Source organism: Natator depressus, chromosome 2 (assembly GCF_965152275.1).
Source record: "Natator depressus isolate rNatDep1 chromosome 2, rNatDep2.hap1, whole genome shotgun sequence".
Taxonomy (NCBI): domain Eukaryota; kingdom Metazoa; phylum Chordata; order Testudines; family Cheloniidae; genus Natator; species Natator depressus.
Genome location: NC_134235.1, coordinates 114,060,087 through 114,081,449, shown reverse-complemented (window position 1 = coordinate 114,081,449; position 21,363 = coordinate 114,060,087). Strand labels below are relative to the sequence as shown.

At 39.6% G+C, this 21,363-nt stretch overlaps 1 protein-coding gene across 2 annotated transcripts in view; it reads left to right on the top strand.

The window, feature by feature from the left end:
* The window catches only part of RREB1 (ras responsive element binding protein 1), a 79,929-nt gene extending 58,959 nt beyond the window's left edge, over positions 1-20,970 (top strand). For both annotated transcript variants that reach the window (XM_074944914.1, XM_074944915.1), the window contains 2 exons: positions 12,832-13,569; positions 17,385-20,970. In XM_074944914.1, coding sequence (XP_074801015.1) covers positions 12,832-13,569; positions 17,385-17,905 — 1,259 coding nt within the window. In that variant the 3' untranslated portion in view covers positions 17,906-20,970. The remainder of the gene's footprint in view (positions 1-12,831; positions 13,570-17,384) is intronic.
* The last annotated feature ends 393 nt before the right edge of the window (positions 20,971-21,363 follow it).

The following is a 21,363-nucleotide window of genomic DNA, read 5'->3' as shown; positions in this document are numbered from 1 at the left end:
CCCTCTAGTTTTCAATTATTCTAACTTTATTCTGAAGATGAGTTTATGTATCGAACAGTTGTGTTTGTTGATTATTTGTTTGGCTGCCTTTCTTCATTAGCAGCTTGTCAGCTTTAGTAAATATATAAGGACATTTTAAAACTGAGAGCAAAAAAATGTAAAACTCTATAGCAGAACAAGATCGTAGGAACCTCCATGCTGGATCAAAGAAATGGTCCCTCTAGTTTAGTATTGGTTGCTCATGGTGGTTAGTACCCCGCGCTTCCGAGGAAGATGCAAGAAACATCACAATGATCAGCTGTGTAATAACCTGCACCACAGGAGATGTTTCTTCCTAACCCCAGACATGTAGGAGGCTGGCTTATGCCCTGAAGCAAGACTTACTGTATATTCCTTGGAACTTTTTCTTAATATTGTGTTGCTGCGTAAATAACATTAAACTTTTATATTCGAAGGGCATTATGAGGAGACTGATCTGTTTGTTTTTCACTTTAAAACAAACAAATAATGCTGTAGTGAATGCTGCATTGCTTTTTACTTTCCCTTTTCAACTAGCATTGCAGCAGAGCAATGGGTAGACTCTCATCCTGTGTACAGAGAGAAGCAAAGCTGCAGTCTTGGACCTCTAGTCTCTCTTTCATTTTATTTAAAGAGGAGAAATAGCAGTTTAAGCTCTTAGCATTTGCTTTTATGTTGAGGAAATCCTGACATCAAGAAGAATAAGAGTAACAGGCATTTGTAAGCAATGTTCTCTCCTGTGGGAATTCTCTGTATTAACCGGGTAGGGTTGATTCACAAAGGAGTTTACTGCTTGTAGAGACTGTAGGGAAGTTAACCTCCATTTTGAAAAGAATACAAAATATAATAGCTTACTATGTCTCTAATGAAGAGAGAAAACTGAAGAGCTGGAAAAAGTTAGTTAAGCAATTTAAAGGGACTCTGACCCATAGAGCAGTCCCTGTTACAGACAACTTTGGGTGACATGAGCATGTAACTTGCAGAACACCCGTTCAACAGTAAAGCTATTATTTTCTGCCTTGTACAGAACAGATTGCTTTCTCTCGCTAAATACACAGCTTGTTTTCAGTGGTAAGGGGCATCTGAGGTCCCTCTTAATCATCTTCTAAATCAGTGCTACTCAAAGTGGTGGTCCATGGAGCGGTGCCGGTCCGCAAGCCATCGGCTGCCGTTTTGCGCGCACATTGGAAAAAAAAAATGCCGGTCCCCCACATCAGATAGCTTGAGAAGCACTGTTCTAAATCACCACCCTCCAAAGAGGAAATGCATCCTTAGCAGAAAATCACCACCCTCTAAAGCAGGAAATGCATCTGGTGTGTGAGGCAGAAGACTGTGTGTCTTCACTTGGAGTTTGCTCTGCTTACAGCTGTCAATGACTAGCCACCAAAGTACCTGCCCTGGTCAGACACCTAGTGTAGACAGAGGAAACCACAATAAGCCATGATGTGCACTGGTGGAACTTACCTTAACTCCAAGCTGGGGATGAGCTCCATCAGTTCATAGAGCAGCTTTGCTTGTCAACCCTAGGGACTTGCACCAGTACAGCTAATTTGTGGCTGGCCACTGAGAGCGTAAAGTGGTGCAGCTCCCCAGCATAGGCAAAGAACATAAGAACGGCCAGACTGGGTCAGACCAGTGGTCCATCTAGCTCAGTATCCTCCTTCTTGCTGAGCAGCCGCTCTGCTGATGGCATCACTTACAGTGATTGTTACTATCAATTCAGATTCATCGTGGTACACTCTGTCCTTGTCTACACTGAGTTTTTTAACAGTGACACTGGTGTAGTGCTGGCACACACCCTTAGTGTCGATGTGGTTTGCCTATGTAAACTATGACTAGTGCACTAGTGCAGTTTAGTCTGGGTAACACTAGCATGCTAACCCTATACTCAGGGTTTTGCACCAGTGCAACAAAATTGACGGCTGAAAACTCTAATGTAGACAAGGCCTCGGAGACTAAACCAAATGACTGAAGAGGAGTGCGTTATGAAGGCCCGTGAAGTACTGGTCAGGAAAGCAGTCGTGAATAACAAAAAGAAGCTATAAATATTTTGAAACATTGATAGGACCCTCTGTCATAGGTGTGACCATATAGAAGAAATTGTTGGGAGTCAGGTATAGTAGATACAATATTGCTGGGTGCCAGAGAGGTAGGTATGATAGTAAAAGCTGTGCAATGGGAATTTTTGAGGGGGACAGCTTCGGGTTAGTAGAAGGTTTGGGAAAAGATAGTTTCCCCAAACCCCTTTTGCAGATCAGAACTCCTTAATGTGTTGGTTAGCTCAGGTTAAACTTCAGAGCAAGTCAAAAAACATTCAGTCTATTTAGCCTTCTTGTAATGAAAACTATGAATATTTTATTCAGTTAGCTATGCATTCCCTGACTTGGGACAGTGGTGGAGGAGACACTTAAAGGTTTTGGCCTCAACAGATCTGAAGGAGTTAGGGGGAAATCTTGGAACTGTATTCTCACTTGCAAGGCCTACAGTCCTGGCTTTTGCCACTCACCACATCCATGTCCTCAAATCTTCCTATATTTCTGTAATAAGCTGTTGTGAAACAAATAATAGAGATTGATTTAGTAGGGGAAGTGGTGAATAACCTCTCCCCATCTGTTGTTAATCTGTGTTGTTCCAGTGTTTAAATTATCCTGTTAGCTTAGCAAATGAGTATCCTAATGAGGAAAAGCTCCACCATTTCAAGCATTAAATTGGGCTTCACGTGCCAACATTAAGCAAGTGTGTTATACAAATGTGAAAAAGTTAAAATATATGTCTCTTATGCTTGTTAATAGTGGGGGTATTTCTTCCAAGGAGGGTCAGAATATGTTTTTCATTTTTAAAAGGTGGTTCCCTTCTGTCCCCTCTATTTTAAAAAAAAATAACTAAACACAGTCTGTGCTTCTTGCCACCCCATCCCATGCATGCTGGCCCCTTCCTCTTTGATACTGCCGGAGCACCATCACATCTTCCTTGCTGGTGCCTTGCCCCATCATTAAGTTCCCCATCTGTCATCCTCTCCCACATTTTTTGCTCCATCCCTCGCACTACCAAGTCCCATATAGCTTCCTGCCACTTCCTCATCTCCACCTCAGTATGTCCCTGTGACTCCAGGAACTTTTCTCCGGAAGTATTGGACCTGTAAATGAAATACCATTGGTGTGTGTTGTGATGCGCAGCGTGTAGTTGGGCATCAGTGCATCAGGTATACTCTGATTTGGAAGAGCACAGAAGTGGTACCTGCACACTTGTACCACTGTGTCTGAGTATACCTGAACCCGTGTCCTTTTCATATCTATCTATCTTCATTCTTCTTTGCTTGACTGTATTTGATTTTTCTCAAGTTGTCCTCTCCCTTCACTTTATTTTTCCAACCCTCATCCCTCTGCTTTTCTCCCTGTCTTCCTCCTCTGTGTTCCAATACTAAAGTGAAACAAACAAGAGGGTACTTCACAGATGATTAATTTCACTTTGTTCCTTGCATGTGGGGCAGTGCATGGTTTAAAAAGAAATCTGGTGTATTTGGACCCCTGAGTCTACAGCAGGTTAATCTTATATATTTTAAATCAGTGGTGTGCTCATTAAAAACCTTCCTGAGTGATTCTTTAACGGATGCTGTCAGGTCAAATTTGGCCTAAGGCATAGGTTTTTAAAAATGAGCTTTTGGTATTAACATTTTAACACTGAGATGTTGCTAAGACTTACTGGTGGAAGCATTTTTTTTAAACAAATAAACTTTGACATGCAAACCTTGCAAAATAACCACTAGACTCTGAAATGAAATCAACTATAAATAAAATGAGACTGACAAGTCTGTTTTTATTGTCCACGCTGAAAAATACATAAAGGCACAAATAAGGAAAAGTAACTAGGTTTTAAAAATTCTTTGTTTTAATAACTTAATCTGGAAAAAAAAAACTAATTTTAAATTGATATCTTCACTGTAACACTTTTTCATAGTAATTATGTCTTTCCCCCTTATGGTGACAGTGGAAAAAATAAATAAATTTTGAAAATACCATGAGTTGATTCTGTTTAAGAAAAGTTAAGAAATTCTCTTAAGTTATGCTGTAATTGTTTTGAAATCCTTTTTTTGTGTATTAAATAGATGCTATTGAAGATTCCCTAAAAATTGCCTGACCCAGACAGTAGTTCTTTTGCATTGCTTTCTGAGTTCTACAATGAGTCGTCTTACATCAATGTGTAAGCTTCAGGCCAAGCAATGATGTCTTTATGGAAAAAGTAAATAATTAAAACTCAAAGCTCAGTCCTAATCAGTTTAACTAAAAAAAGTTAATGTACCTACTTGCATGAGGTATCCTATCACAAGAACAATTTGTTATTTAAAGCCTGGGAAAAAGCCTTGAGGCCAAAACATTGTCTCTTCATGTAATTTGCTACCTGACTTAAAATAAAATGGGGGGGTGGGGGTTGGAGAAACTTCTGAGAAGTTTGCCACATCCTGAGTCTATTTGAAATAGCACTTTTGAGTTCATTGGGGAAAAAATCCTCATTATTATTAATGGGATTACCCAGGATTTCCTGAATTTTCTTATGCAAAACTTTTTTCAATTAGAAAAAAGAGAGGGAGAGAGAGAGAGAATTGTCCAGTTTTTAAGTTCTTATTTTGAGGAGTCCAAAGTGTGTGGCCCTTCTGAGGCCTAACCGTGTTTCTTTAATCTATTAGTTTAAGTTTGATGTTGGCAAAATACATGGGTGTATGTGGGGGAAGTACATTTTGCACAAACAAGCAGGATTTGTAGGTAGGACTTGAGACCTCAGTCTAATGTGTGTGTTTGTGCGAAGGTCAGAAGAACAAAAAGTTTAGGTTGTATCTGCTTTAAATGTATGAGACTGTTTTATACAAAGATGGCTGTGTGAAAGCTTTTCGTGTTAGAAATGGCCCGGAGATTCTGATCTGAGAAGCTGGTTCTGAGTTATAAATAATTATTTTCAAACTAACCCTCCTACTGCATACATGCAGAGAAACATTGAAAAGCACAGAGCTAACGTGCAGCAAACTGCAAAAGGGCCTCCACTTTGAAGTTCTGTTTTATATTTGGATTATGGAAAGAAGCCAAGTACATGTGGAGACAAAGATGGTATAAATATTTCAAGTCTTAATTTTACAGCCAATATAATTAGCAGGCCAGCTAAGAAGTGAGCAGCTTATCAGCCTATAGACAGCGGTACCATGCCACTTGCAGAATGCTGAATTTACACTGAGAAAATCAAGAAAGGGGAAGAAGCAGAACTCATCAGAGGGAGCCATGTGACTACCACCATTCAGTTGTGAGATACAGGGTTGTTTAAGTGACACATGATTCCCTAATTCAGATGCTAATTAGCACAGAACCCAACTCATGCAAGATTAAAATGAGGGAAGTGACCATATTATCTGCACTGTATGAAGGAGATGAGGCTACCCTTTGGTTTCTTACAGTAGCTGATTTCCTTTTATACACACCCCTCGTCTCCACCTCTTCCTTCTTCAGCAAGGTATCTTTTAGGGCCATTTTTGTGATTCCATTGCATGGCATTTGTTTTTGCTTTGGCTTTTTTAAGGCTTTCTATACCCAGTTCTATTTTGCTGTTCTAGCTTTTTATGTTTACTCCTTTTGTTATTCTCATTCCAAACATGCAGAGAGATGATCATTGCTGTTTACACAGGGCCTGATGTAGCTTCTGTTGAAGTCAATGGAAAAACGTCCCCAGTGATTTCAGAGGGAAGTTGCATCAGGCCCATAACACAACAGGCCTGATGCAACACACACAGAGAAAAGATCCTTCTATTAAGAAGCTTACAACTAGTATGTTGTAGTACTTTTCCTGGGACACCAAGGAGGTGAGAGTGAACTTCATCCACCCAGGCAGGATAGGATGGAATTTTAGTTGTAGGGGAAATATAATCGTCACATTAATCACATATGGTCTCAAACCAACGAGAAACCAGAGAGGCTCTTATTACACATTAGAAAGATAGATAAATATTTTTTTTTTCCCGCTTCAGGTCAGAAGCCCTTCCCCTGTCAAAAATGTGATGTCTTCTTTTCTACCAAATCTAACTGTGAACGCCACCTCTTGCGCAAACATGGAGTTGCCAACTGCTCTCTGAGAAGAAACGGGCTTATCCCCCAGTCTAAAGAAAGTGATGCTGGATCTCATGATAGCACAGGTAGTTCTTTCAGGTTGTTCAGAATAACAAGACAAGTTGTGTTAATTTGTTTGGAGGCTGTAGAGAAATGAAGCAAATTCATTGCTGCATGACACAAGGCTTTAGTTAGTTATCAAAGGGCGGAGCAGTGTTTGTTCAGAAAGGGCAAGCTGATAGGAACAAGGGTAGTGGCAATTATTCAGTAGTTTTTCTGTGTTGACTACATAGGAGAGACCGAACTCAGAGGGAAGCCAAGCAGATGGCTGTGTGAGTCTGTTGCCTGAAAATTATTTAATATGCCTCTGGTTGTAGTTTGCACGGGCGAACCTTCATTGTGAAGTACATACACACTTCAAAGAGAGCTTCTATGTCAGGAATCTTTTGAGTAGGTTTCATAAAAGTTGTGTTCTAACAATGAATTTAAAAGCAGCAGGAGGGACATGGTTTTGATTAGCCTGTTAATGAAGTTACAAATCAACCCCATTATACTGAACCCTGATTTAACCAACAGTCAATTACATCAGGGTGCACCATACCTTCCTTCCATTATTCTGAATTCCCATTTATATGAGGATTTCCAATATCCATGAATTCTTTGATAGATGGCGTTGTACTGTAATGAAGAGAAGAGGGAGGAATCTGCAGGACACATTAATTCTGCGGATGCGCAGTGGCGCAGAATTCCCCCAAGAGTAGTGTTGGGGAATGCAGTTACAATACAGTTCCTCCCACACAGCATAGTCTTGCCGCGAAGACAGGATCAAATTGTCTTTTAATCATATTCCCAAATCATTGTACAGCCTTGGACTTGCAGTCTCCTTTTGTTGTCCAAGGTATGTAAAGAGCATAAATGATTAACACAAATTATATTTTTAAAATACTTTCCATTTCAGTGATATTACCTTAGAGACAGGGATGTTTTAATTCTTCTTCTGGCTCTTATAAAAGGTGGGTAAATAGTGTAGTCCGGCTAACATGGAAGAAGTTTGCAAGGGCTGTGATTTTAAAGGTTGTAAATAAGATGGCTGTCATTAGCCAGTGATTATCAGCACCAATGTCACTGGAAAAGGGAAGGAGCGGATGTTTGGATGAGAGTTAGACACAACCACAAGCTAAATCAAAGAGGAAAGCTTTAAGGTGAGATGTAAAGACAGGAAATGCAATTTGAGAGGTCATGTAATATGAAACAAGTGTACAGGCGTTCTCAAAAACCAGGGTGTCATTTATGAATAGGATTCAGAGATGGATAGAGAATCTGTGAAAGTGAGAGAGGATGTGTATGTTCCCACTTCTTAGGTGAGAGAGTAGCTTGTACGCAGCATTCTGAAATGAAGGGAAGCCATAGTGTATAAATGAAGAGGATTGTAATAGTACAGAATAGAAGAGACAAAGTCAGACTTCAGGCGATGAGGGGAGACTTGGTATAAATAAATGTGAAGCCCTAGACCCAGGGAGAGGAAATAACCAGAGACAAAATGTGGGGAGACACAATAAAATATCCATATCTAACATATGAAAGCAGCTTTATTTTACTGTTTCTTGTGACTAAACACTATGCTCTAATTGATGCAGGGAAGGCGTGGAATTGGGATTGGGAGTTAGGTAAGAGAGGGCCTCTCTATTCTGTAATACAGAAAGACAGACAAATATGTTCAGAAAGTGCTCCACAGTATGAGAAAGTTGAGAACTACTTCCAGAGGTAACTAGGCAAATATTTACAAATAAGTATATTTAGTATGTTTAGCAGAATCCATCATTGCTTAGAAATCTCCATCTCTGTGATCCATCCTTACGTCTCTCAGGCCCTGTCTACACTAGAGAATTATGACGTTGCAACAAGTGTTGCAGCCCCCAGTACATGTCAAATATATCATTGTTACTTTCTAGCAGGACAGAGGGCTTGAAATTGCAGTCTCTGTGGCCAGCAAGACTCGCATGCATAGCAACTTCAGGTTCCAGATCATAGTTCATGACAAAGGAAGAGCTGCTTAGCACTAGAGTGCATGACAAAGACAAGAGCCATGAAGTTGTTTTAAAGCAAGTGCTGTTACTTAGTAGAGAATCTTGTATAGAAGATATATAATGATCGTTTGCATTAAGCCAGTGGAGTATAAAAACACTTTCCTGATTAAACAGTGGAATTCATCTTAAAACAGCTGGGAAATTCTTTAGGCTTTCTGGTGTATTCAAATACTGATTTCTACTTCTTGGACAAATTAGCAGACTCAGTCTTAAACAGTTTCACTCATGTCAGTCAATAGGACTGTTCACATGAGTAACGACTATTCACTTGAAGAAGGTATTGCAGGATCAGAACCTGTATCAGAAGATAAGCAATATCATGGCATCTGGTTTTCACCAGTTACTGTATTTAATGACTATTTGGGGGGTGGGGGGGGAATTGGTGATTTTTCCCACATTTATTACAAGTTGATGGGATTTATTTATTTTAAATAAGTTGCACTTGTCTTTTTATGCTTTTCCCTTTAGTTGGAAGGGTTTTAGGAGTATGACTGAAATCCTCAAACATAAACTAGCTGTTTTTAATGTGTATTAGTCTCATTAAAGGTGACTGGATTTAATAGGGGTATCAGTAATATATATTTTGAGTGAATATGAAGAAGAAAAAAAAAACACTTTAGAGCTTTGATATCATAAGCCTCTTGTGATTGGGCAGGTGTTCCCTACTTTGGTGGTGGAACTAGGAAAAGCTGTACCTTGTGTGTTTTTAAAACATTAAAAAAAACTTACTAAATGGTTCCACCTAGTGGAAGCTGGTCAGATAGTGAAAGAAAATGTGCCATCTTACACACATGAAAGGCGGTGTTCCTTGGGATATCCTAGAAGTTAAGCACCGTGCTGGTGGTGAATGTAGATGGATGCTCTAATATTCTATTTTATTCTGTCTTCTCCTTTTGGCAGTGTCAGTTGTTCATACAGCATTATTTCTAGTGCTTTGCCTACTCCAGTTTTTAAATGTCTTTATGTGATGGGGTTCCTACAGCTTCCTTGGAGACTATTAGACCACTTTCTGATAATAACTTCTAATATTAAGGTTACAAAACAGTTTTTCCACTATAACCCCTAGTTTTCATACAATAATAACGCTTCTTCCTGAGCCCCTTCATAACAGACCTGTGAAATTGTTCCTAAAAATATGTGCTGATCCAGATGCAGCAAAAAGTATCACTCCCAATACACACACACACAGATTTTAATGTATTCCTAGCTTGTATCTGAATTTTATATCTGAATCTGAAACAGGACACCTTAATATGGTGCCTAGCTTTTGAAATGGAAAGCTCTCACAGCTAGACTAGCTATTTCCAGCTCACAAGGTCTTCCCTGCCCCTCACAACTCCTGATTGGCTCTAAGCCCCTCTCTACACACCATTTCTTGACTCCACACATGTAGGGTCACATGCTCAAATTCAATCTGTAATCCACCCACCCTTTGGAATAGATCTCCTGCATTGAAGAGAATGACAAAGGTGGGTGCATGGTCCCCTGTCCCAAGAGAAATAGGGTAAAGTTTGGTTGTTTTTTTAAAAACAAAACAGATATTCCTACTTTTGCACAGCATTTCTAGGTTGCTGTAGATCCTTCCCGCCCCATCCCCCTCCATTCCTCTGCACTCCTAACCCCAGTCTCCTCATGCTCTCCATTGTTCTGCCTCCCCTCACTCCATCTCCTGCTTCCCACATTCCTCTTGAGTTCTCACAATTTCCATTCCTGTTCCCTAACACATGCCTGCTGCCCTCACTGCCCCATTCTTGGCACTTCCACATTCTTCTGTTCCCTGCCAGGCCCTCATGAGTGACGAAGGGGTCACCATCTTCACAGAGACCAGCCTGGTTTCAACCCATTGGTAACAGTGGGAGATAGCATCCCTGTTGCTGAGGGTCAACCTGTGGCTTCAGTCCCATTGACAGTAATAGAATATGGCAGCCATTTTGCGATGGTTCATCATATTTCAAGATCATTGTGATTTGCCTTTACCTCCCTGGGCTAGTACTGGTCTTTGGGGTGGATACAGAGTTTCCTCGCCTCACCCCCTCATTCCCTGCATAGTTTTGCTTAGTGATTAACTAAAGCCTGTAGTCAAGACCCTGTCTTGCTCCTCCCTTTTGCCTCGACCTTTGCCTGTCACATAATTAGTGTAGTTAGGTCTTTTCTATTGAGAAGGCAACGGAGGCCCTCCAGGTACTGCGAAACAGGCTGTGTTACAAGAAAAAAAAAGAAAAAGGCCAAAGATTTGTCTGTTATGTGCCATGACTCTTGCTACTTTGGAAACTGAGAATCCAATTGCCATTTCAGTACCATATTTTCAAAACTAGGCATTTCAATTAGTTTAACAAAATGTGCGGCTAACAACAGATGCAGCCACCAGGGCCTTGTCTACATTATGGCTTCCACTAAATCTCACCCCAATTCAACTGAACAGCTGTTAGAACCAGTGGGAAACTTTTTTTTTGGTAAACTTTCCCAATGTGGATATAGCCTGATAATGAGATTCCAGTTCTGCTCCCCTGCCAAAAACTCCACCACAAAACCAGGAGGCTGCTAGCTTTAAATATTACAATATCCAGAAGCATTTTCTGTGAACACCAATTCTTATATATATAGGAGAGATTTTGTTAGTATGAGTAGGAGAGCAGTGCTAATTTTAGAGTTATGCCATAGCATTTCTATTTAATTTCTCAAATGACAATAGATGTCCCACTCTTTTGTTCACAACTCTTTCTTGTCACTTCCCCCTTGAAAATCCACTATATATAAACTGTGTGCTAATATTACCCAAAAAGGGCAAAATATGAACCCAAATTTGTAAGGAACTTCCAGGTGATCTTTGTTTTTCAGAGTCATCTCCCTCCCCAAAATCCCTTATCTGCCAATTTATGGTTAAGTCCTATGTTTTCACAGGTTGGAATATGAATTCTAGTGAAAACTTTATTGGTCCTTTGTATATTTAACTACCTTTGTAAACCAGTCTATTCTGATTTAACAAGTGAGATTGCATCTTGCTGACAGATCAGGGATGGTATAGATAATGCTTAGTCCTGCCTCAGTGCAGGGGACTGGACTGACCTTTTGAGGTCCCTTCCAGTCCTACATTTCTGTGATTCTGTGGTCCTTCCTACCCCCCACCAAAATGTATCAGGATTACTCTGTATTAAGTGGGTATGCACAATTACTAGAAGTTCTGCTTAGCCACAATGTTTCTTTACTTTCTGTTTCTTATCACTGTGAAGGTGTTGTATTACAAAAACCTATTCCAAACTATCAGGAGCATTATAACTATCTTACTATCATCTCTGGTTGCTCTCTTTATATGAAAGAAGCTTATAATAAAAAAAATCTAGGCAGTTCTGAGACAAACTCCATGTGCTGTGCATGTGTCAGCCAGAAAATAATTTTTAAATTTTATCAGCATTTTTAAATCTCTATAGTTACTAAGAAGCTATTAGACTTGCAGGTAAACACTAAATCCACTGTTAGTTATGCAGTGTTTTGGCTGCTAGTACATATAGCATGTTAGAGGTCTTTTCAAAATATTAGATCCGTGATAAATATAAAAGATGATGCTGTTCACTTGATGAATGCTAACATCTAGGCCTATATTAATGTTGCAAACAATTGACTAAAGCAAGGAGAGTCACAGCTTTGGTAATGTGATTTGCCTAGCTTGTATCCTGAACTCTTAACTAAAAAGAGGCACAATAGCTGCAATTACATCCCATGCATCAGTCTCAACTTTGGCATCCAGATCTGGTCTGGATTATTTTCCATTTACATATTCACCCTTTATAAAGAATTCAGAAGCTCTCTATCTCCATTTTTCTTTAAAGAAATGAAGGACTATAACTCAAACTGTGTTTTAAGCAATGTTAAGAATGTGACACAAGTTGATAAAAGCAGGGAGCCCTACAGTAGTTGAGGCTGATAACTCACCCTATATCTGGTTGTGGCAGGGGTCTCAAAACAGTGGGTGATGTCGCCCATAGCTGCATTTTTGTCTTCATTTGGTGTAGTACCATTTTAATAAATGTGTTCACTATAGAGAACTGAATCCTATACTGGCACAAACTTCGTGATTTCTGTATGTCGGATGTATATCAATATGACCTATATCTGTGTCTACTCAAATTCGGAATGTAACAATCTTTAACACTTAATTATGCTAATTAATTATATTTGTTTTTATTTTGCAAAGGGGTTCTATAGAAACCACATCTTAGACAGATTAAGTAGTCTCTGAGAATGCATTAAAACTCTCCTGTTTTATAAATAAAAAATAATTGCAGATCTTTGGTATGCATTTATCATAGTATTGCACTTACCTCCCCTTCTTTGGTATCTGAGCATTACCATTTGTTCTCTGTAGTGAGAGTGATTATACTGTGGCTCAATGAAAGTGAGACCCAAGAACCCAGTAGCTGTATGTTGGAGAAGAAAGTATGTTGTTACAGACTCCTAATGGCCTCATTTTGGGTGTCTGTTATGTTCTCTTCTCAGCTGTACATTTACTGGCCTTGGCGGTAAATAAATTGAATGAATTAGAAGTGATGCTAGTAAGTCTGTGATACCTTGACAGGACACATAGTTAATTCTGCGTTGGTGGAGGATGTCTGACTGACGGAAATTTCCCTCTTTTCCTACAGACAGTCAGTCAGATCTGGAGACTCTAGGTGGGGTGCTGGATCTGACCTCCTGCGAGAGAGAGCAGCCAGAGGAAGAAACGGAGCTACCGGAAAACAAATGCAGTCCCAAACAGGAGCAAAAGGCTGACTCGCCCCAAGGAGAAGAGGATGCACAAGATAAAGCAGATGAGTATGAAGACGGACCAGAGGAAGACTCTGTAAGTAACAAAAGCCTTGACCTCAATTTTGCCAGCAAGCTGATGGACTTCAAGCTGGCAGAGAGTGACCAGAGTGCAGGTAACTGCTCTCAGACTGAAAAGAAACATGCCTGTGATGTTTGTGGGAAAACCTTCAAATTTGCTGGCACTCTTGGACGGCACAAAAAGGCCCATGCTCGCGAGGACAGAAAGGACGAAAAGAGCAGTGAGGATGAAAGCAAGTGTGTTCAGGATGAAGCTGGAGCTCCCCCAAAGCAAGACTCCACTCTTGATCAGGAAGAGCCCCCAATGGACTTACAGGTGCTAGAATCTTCTGTGGACTGTGAGGCAACAGGAAAGGAGAATGAAGAGAGTGAAAGCATCTCTGAGGGAGAGAGCACAGAGAGAAAGTCCTGTGAGAAGAGTGATGATGACAAAAAACCAAAGACTAATGGGGCAAAGAGTACCACAAAGGCAGACAAGAGGAAGAAAGTCTGTACTGTGTGCAACAAGCGGTTTTGGTCTCTACAGGACTTGACACGACACATGAGATCCCATACAGGTAAGTGGAGAACATGAGACAGTATTGCAGGGAGGAGATTGCTGCTTATGGTCAGCATCCTGTGAGCTCTTCAGCCTGTTGGACCTCAGCATGAGCAGGGACTTCTAATTTCTGCTGCACAATGAAACTGTGTTATGAAGCGAGTTTAAGTTTCTGTGGCAACATAAAATGAATTGGAGAGGAATGGGGAGGGAATGGTAAACATGCAAAATCCTTTACATCTGCAGAAAGCTCAGTGGAAATACATGTTAATTATATATTTATCTACCTGGGGGAGGTGCGTATTTGGCTTATGTTTTTTCAAAATTATTTTTCAACTTACGTGGTGCAGAATTTGGAGGTGAGGAGAGAGCGGGGAAACTATTGCAATAGAGTTTATATCCAGCTCCCTGCCCCCTCCTCTGTGGCTCTGCACCTCTCTTATATTTTATTGCACATTGAAGTATAATGACACTATAAAGGGAATACATCAGAGGATGGGAGTCGGTTTGTCATACGATTCTAGAGACCCAGCATCTCCATGCCTCCGTGGATCTGTTTGCTCACACTCCTCGCTGTGTTTAACTGAGTGAGAGGCAACGCCATGATCAGCTTCCACTCTTTCTCTGAACCTGAGCAGAGCAGGTGAAATACATTTAGTACAATGCCCTCCAGTGATTTCGTTGTGCAATTAGCTGTCATGGAATAAATGGGGTTCTGCTTATGCAATAGGATATTGTTCAACATTGCATTACGAGGGAGGATTAGATGACTGTCATTTTGATTCGTAAAATCGTAGTCATCCACATGTAGAATGGCTGAGCAATAACTGTGACCCCAAAGAATTGTGAATCATTCACACCGCTCCAAATGTGTAGAATTCAGGTGTGCTTAATTTCACTTATCAGTAAGCTGAAGTGACATCAGGAAAAAGGACTTCCTTTGTGTGCTGTTTTTTGGCGTAGCTTTTCATTGTCACATATTTTCTGATTAAGCTTGGGTACGTCATATTTAAATTTTAATAAAAGGTGAAACTTCACTTAAGTAACTACACGAAGACACCTTGAAAAAGCGTGTGGGTCCAATTTTTTACCTACCTGAGTAAATAAAGAATGTATTAACTTCTCAAATGCAAAACTGATTTCTGATTGAAGTCTTTAAAAAAAAAAAAAAACACCAAATCTCCATTAGTGTGACTTTTCCAAAGTGCTGAGCACCCACAAATCCTAGAAGTCAGTGAAAGATCATCACCTTTGAAAATCGGGCTACGAGTCTGAAGGATAAGTGTTGCAGTGAGTTTAGTTTTCACTGCTAGACATGTGGGTTGTGTCACAAGGAAAAACTAGTTTGGTCTCATTCTTGTATTTATTTGTCTCCGTTGCAAAATCACTACAACATATGATACATCTGTGTTCAAGAAAGCCTTTGGGGAGGGATTCTGAAGTCTAACTTAGCATTTTCTGATGAGCCAAATGGTGCTTTTGTGCTTTCTGAGGATGCGCTCCTCAACAATCCATGTGTCAGACGCTTTTAATATTTTAATTGTTCCTGAAGGCTTGTTGGACTTGTCACTGGAGTCTTTCTCTTCTCATTCCCCCCCACCCCGCTTTCTTTAGGTTTTTAACTTTTTCTATAGTAGTCTTGAATAAGTACCTTGAGCAGTACGTGAGTTTTTCCTTCAAACGTAATACATTTAACTAGCTTCATTGCTAGTTGTTTCTAAAAAATTGTTTTTGTGACCCCATCCACATTTTTCCCCAACTGGGGACTCTCAATCACTTACATTGACTTTTTTTCCCCTTGCTCATTCAAATTTATATGTGGCAAAAATCTATGAGATACTTTCTCTTTCTTGAAAGGTTTTCTTTTTAAAGAAGACATCTCAATAAAACAAAAAAGAGGGCTAGGATCAGCATAGCAAGAATATTTTGGGTTAAGACTGAGGTGCATTGGCAAGGCTATGTGGGGAAATTTTGTACAATGCCTGCCTGAAGAATAAAAATAAGATACATGGAAGAGCCATTCCTTCATCTCTAGTCCATTTCTCTTCCAATGCAGGATGGTCCCTACAGTTTATTTTCTAGTATATTATTGTACAACTTACACTAAATCTGGCTCAATCCATTGCTGGGGGCTCTTCAAATTTATGAGCTAACTCTACGCACTCATATTTTTTAAAAGATCAAGAAGCTATCATATTAGTGGAATCATACCAAACTTGCATAGTTTATTTTCCTTTCTGTTGATCATGGATGCAGGATATGAAGTGCACCAAAGGGCTTGTGCAGCATTAAACAGGACCTGATTCTGAGTTATAGTATCTGTACAGCACTCTGCTAGACTTTTGTGAAAAAATTTTTGGAAAAAAAGAAAGGGGGGAAAAAAACAACCTTAAATTTTTTTCCTGGTTCTTAACCAGAACTTTTTGAGAGTAAAGTTACTCTCTGCCTCAGAAACCACTTATAAGCTTAGGCACGTTGCAACTTGGTCTGTATTTGCATAGTGAATCACTATGGGACTCTTATTTTACTTAACAAGAGATGGAGTTTTGCTATATCCGAACTCATTTGTAAGCAGGTTCCATTCTAGTTGGTTTAATAATTTGTATGTAAAACGTTCACCCTTCTATCAGCGACTGAGGAAGAAACGTTTCCTCACATGCTGCTTGGCTTGTTTTTTAAATACTGGTTGCCCAGAAAAATTGGGCCCATCGTCCTCATTCCTTCTATGATCCCCATCCCCTGTGTGCCCAGGGCTAGTTCTTACTGTTTTGTGGTAATTTCCATCCTTTTCAGGGGGAAAGAAAGTTGTGCAGTCTGTTTATCCTGCAAAGGAAACTGCTGCCTCGATGCCATTGGCTCAGTTTCACAAACATCTTTGAGTTTCAAAAGACTTTTCTGAACTTCTGACAGAAAAAGTTGCTCACTTAAGGGCATGGAATTTTAACAGACATGAATTATAGATTCTGAATACAGCATGTCACATTACTAACCCATCTACCCAAATTACGACATAGTCCCTTTAAAAAATACATGTTTCAGCAGATGCCTTTACAGTCCCCAGAGGTTTATGTGATAGCTAAATGTTTAACAATGAATAACCGTATGAGCTGGATGTACTCTCTCGCTACCAGATCCTGCTGACCTTGGGCAAGATTGAAGAATTCTCTAAGACCATTGTCTTGAGTTTCAGTAGGGTAGTTGCAGGTAAATTCACTATTAAATAGGCAGTTGGGTACACAGGTGGACATGCGGTTCAGTATAGTTGTAGTTTTACAGCCAGATTTTGAAACCATATAGTTACACAGATTTTAGGTACAGAGTTGTTAAATATCGGTTGTTACCGAAGTGGCAAGTCAAGCATTTATTTGGTATATGACTTCAATAAAGCCAACACCTGCAAATGTTGGTGCCTAACATTGCACACCTAAAGAAAAGCAGCCTGATTATCAGAGGTGCTGTTTACGCAGAAGCTCAGTACCTTTCTGAATCAGGACTCTTTTTTATTTAGGAACGTAACTGTTGGCCTTCATACTCAAGTAGCAGGTAGTCATCCAAGTCACGTGAAAGGGAATCCTATAGTAAATGTTGGGACTAAACATTGTTGGGACTAGCCCTGATGACCCCATTAAAAGGGAGTTGTGACCCACTTTGGGGTCCCAACCCACAGTTCATAGAATCATAGACTTTAAGGTCAGAAGGGACCATTATGATTCTCTAGTCTAACCTCCTGCACAGCGTTGGTCTAGAGCAGTTTTATGTGTTGTACTGTCCTGAAAAGAGAGAGGGAACTGTATTTATAATCTTAGTTACATTTTGGTCTTAATTCTGTCCTAGGAGAGAGACCGTACAAATGTCAGACCTGTGAACGGACCTTCACTCTGAAACACAGCCTGGTTCGTCATCAGCGCATACACCAGAAGGTCAAGAATGCTAGGAACCATGAGAAGGAGAGTGACAAAGAGGAGACCCAGTCTAGGTGTGAAGAAGACAGTGAAAATGAGTCTATCCACAGTGGTACTAACCCCATCTCAGAAAACGAGTGTGACTCAGTTGCAGGCCTTGGTAACCATTCATCTGTCTCTAGAAACCGAAAAGAAAGTCTGGCCAATGGAGCGAAGGATTCCCTTTGCAGAGAGGAGAAAACCCCTGGACGAACAGCCAGTACTTGCCTTGCAGAGTCCAACAAGAATGCACAGAAACAGATCACAAAAGATCAGGAATCTCGGGGTAACTGTGATCACGAGAGTCCATCAGGTTTCATTCAGGACTTGCTGGAGATGCACAACAAAAAATCTCCCATGAATCACATTCTTGCCTCTGCAGATAGTGCACCTCAGCTTTTGGGAGTTGAGTGAATTTCTTACTATGAAATTGGACCCATCCCAGCACACAAACTAAAACCAGCAGAGCAAGGTTTTTGGAATATATTTTGTAAGAGTGACCTTCAGCTGTGGGATAGTATGGCAGACTGGATTCAGTGCCATATGCCTTTCAGTATAATAATGCAAGAGACTACAGTACATACTGATTTGAGTGCCTTACTACTTTATTAGATCTTTTGGTATCGTAGGTTTTTTCAAAAAAAAAAAAATGATTTTTTTGTAATATTTTAATGAATTATTTGGAGAAAGACCTTTTTCATTTAAGCATTAATGTTACCCTCTGTATTGGTGTGTGTGTGAGCTTGTTCTTGTATATCTGTTATAGTCGCTGTGTTTGTTCTCTGAGCTGGAAATGGGGGCAGTGGGGTGGGGAAGCCCTTGGATACCACGGCCAATAACTGGAAGAAAATTACATGAATTTCAGATGAGATCGCCAGAGGACACATGTACGAGATGCTGATTTTTCTCAGTATAGACATTCTTGCATTTGCCATACGATGGAGCATTAATCCAGTTCCAGGTATTAATGACGTGGTGGTTGAAGGTGTTCAAAGTTGGTTAAAGCCAAAACCAGGAAAGACAAAGAGCTTTCAACCTCATAACTTGTTTCCACTTTTCAGCATTAGAAATGGTAATCTAGTTACCATTTAAAGACATTCTTTCTGGCCACTGTGGACTGAGTACACAGAGAAGAGTTACATAGCAACTTAACCTATGGAAATTATGCACCCGCTGTTATATATGTTTGATTTGCTTCAATATATTATTATTATTATTATTATTATTATTTTATTATTATTTTATAAATTCATCAGTTTGCTAGTCTCTGCAGTCAGCAGAAACGAATGGGCAATATTTGCCCAAGGAGATCTACAGTGCAGCTTGGATCCCCTGTTTAAGCTTTCACCAACTCCCCTCTCATGTTGCAGCTCTTCTACTGTACTTAAATGGAACCCTTCCTCTGACTGGAGAATCAAATGGAGGCCAGCAAGTAATCACCACAAATGTACAGGGGAACATCTCACTAGTGATAGCGTGCCTGCATGGGTGTGTGTGGGGAGGGCCATGAAAAGACTCCCCTTCCCACCTTGAGTGCATGAGGAAGGCACTGCAAATTGCTTCGTTCCGATCACATGACATTTGTTACTAATGAGCAAAGTTATTTAGTCTTCCAGTTGAAAGAAAGCACGAAAGAAATGCGAGCCTTACCGTGATCTTGCTACCGTCTTTTTCTAAAGCAAGAAAATACTACTGGTAATAAAACTACAAATATAAAACATGTTAAAAATAAATAAAATAAATTTAAAAAAAAAAATCTTTCTTCCTGAGGTTTTGGGGTTGATGCTTGAAGACTAGTGTGTGTTTCTAAATTTCATAATGATAGTTTAACCGCTTTAATGCTGGGGGTTGGGATTTCTCCACAGGCCTCCTGTTGCCTACAACAGGAGATATTCCCAACCACCAGCATTTATTGGGTTAAGCAAAATGTATCCTACTGTAGCTGTGCATTTTTAGGTATGCTCAGCATTCTGTTGTTCTCGTTGTCCTTCAGTCATGATCTCTGGGACAGACAGAGCCATAGTATTGCCGGAGTCTCACTGTGCACTTCCACCACTTCAGCTCCCTCACCCATACTGTGATCCTCCCTTCCCTTCCCATGCAAAATCACATGTCCTGCGTTCATTAGACTTGGAAGAAGGGGGCCTTAAATCCCTCTCCCTCTCCCTCCCTCCCTCCCTCTCTCTCTCTCTCTCTCTCTCTCTCTCTATATATATATATATATATATATATTTCAACAAATTTCTGGAGACTGAAATCCAACTCCCCAGAATTCAAAGGAAGAAAAATGTTCTCAAGTGATGATCTCGCATATAAAATAAGAAAAAAAAATGGTTGAGGTATATGTGATTTTTTTTTTTTTTTTTAAATTAGGGATGTATGAACCAGTTTTGAAATAAGTTACTCCAAACTAATAAAAAATCAGAACCAATGATTCCTTTAAAACTTTACCAGGTGTGTTCTACTTAGTTTAAACCAGTTCACACATCCCTTAATTTTTTTATTACTATTATAATTATAATTATTATTATATTATTTTGGGTATTTTTGGTTTTTTTTGTTTGTTTATTTTTAATTTTGGGGTTTTTTTTGCAGCTCTCCACACTAAACTGCGCAATATTGTGGGGGAGAAGCCATTACTAAACTGTATGCTGCAGAACAATGTAGCAAGTAATCAATTCCCAGCAGCCTGCCGGGACATCTGCTAGCAATAATCACTATTGATTTAAAGCTTTATTTAGCCTTTATCTATATCCTAGTAGATTATAAGGTCTTGCCACATTTTATTGACATTTTTATTAGTTGAGTTTGACTGAGAAAACTTTTGTTGTTGTTTTTTTCCCCCAATATTAAACTGTGAAGTTTATAACATGTTTAAACTATGGGTGAATCTTAGGCTTAGTTTGCATGTTCAGCTAATTTGTCTCTCTTTTTTTTTTTTTTTTTTTTTGTTTGTTTGAATCCTTTTATTTTTCCTTTCTCAGGGCTTTTACAAAAAAAAATGGATCTTCTGAAATTCTTTTGTCAGAGTTGCAATGGACTTAACGATGAAATAATTCAATCACTACATTAAGCACTTGACTGTGAAAGCGCAAAAAGAAAAAGAGAACTTATGTTTGTGACTATTCTCAAATGGCTTTTCGGAGCTATGTGACAGTCTGATTCCATTTTCAGAATGATTCATAATCTTCTCTCCCCTTCTCTGTGTGTGTGTCTCTCTCTCTCCCTCTCTCTATTCAAGAAGGAAATTTAATCTTAGTGATTTCAGCCCATGCAGGAAACAATAATAAATGTGTAGAATTCATATTTTTTCTAAAGGGAACTTAAACTGCTGCTACAAGTTGTGTACAAGACTGGTTTATGCCACATGAACAGAGAATCACACATTGTTTTGGTACTTCTATTCCTCTCTTTATTCAGTTGTACAGTACTTCCAAATTCAAATTGAAAGTAAACCTGTTCTGTATCAAACCATCTAAGCAATAAAATGTTATATTTAAAAATTATAGGTTGCAAAATGGACACGGCTCTTCTTGTGGGTTTGTTGTAACTTGCTTTTAAGCCTATCTGTGAAGGATTATACACAAACCAGAGTCTGAGTTTACGTGTAGGGGTGGCCTTATGGTTCTCCTTTATTGTTGGGCTGTGTTTGCACTAGAGATGGTCGAAAGATTTTGAACATTTTGTCCTGTATTCCAACCAGTTTGGGGAAATCACAGCTTTTGAAAGTGGTGGGTTTTGGGGGGTGGGGGGGGGAGATTTTGGCTAAAATATTAATTAAAAGTTGGGGGGGGGGATTTTTATGCTAGTTTGCTTGAGCCGGCTTTAGTTTGAACTTCTCTTTCCACCTTTAAACTGCAGCTTCATGATCA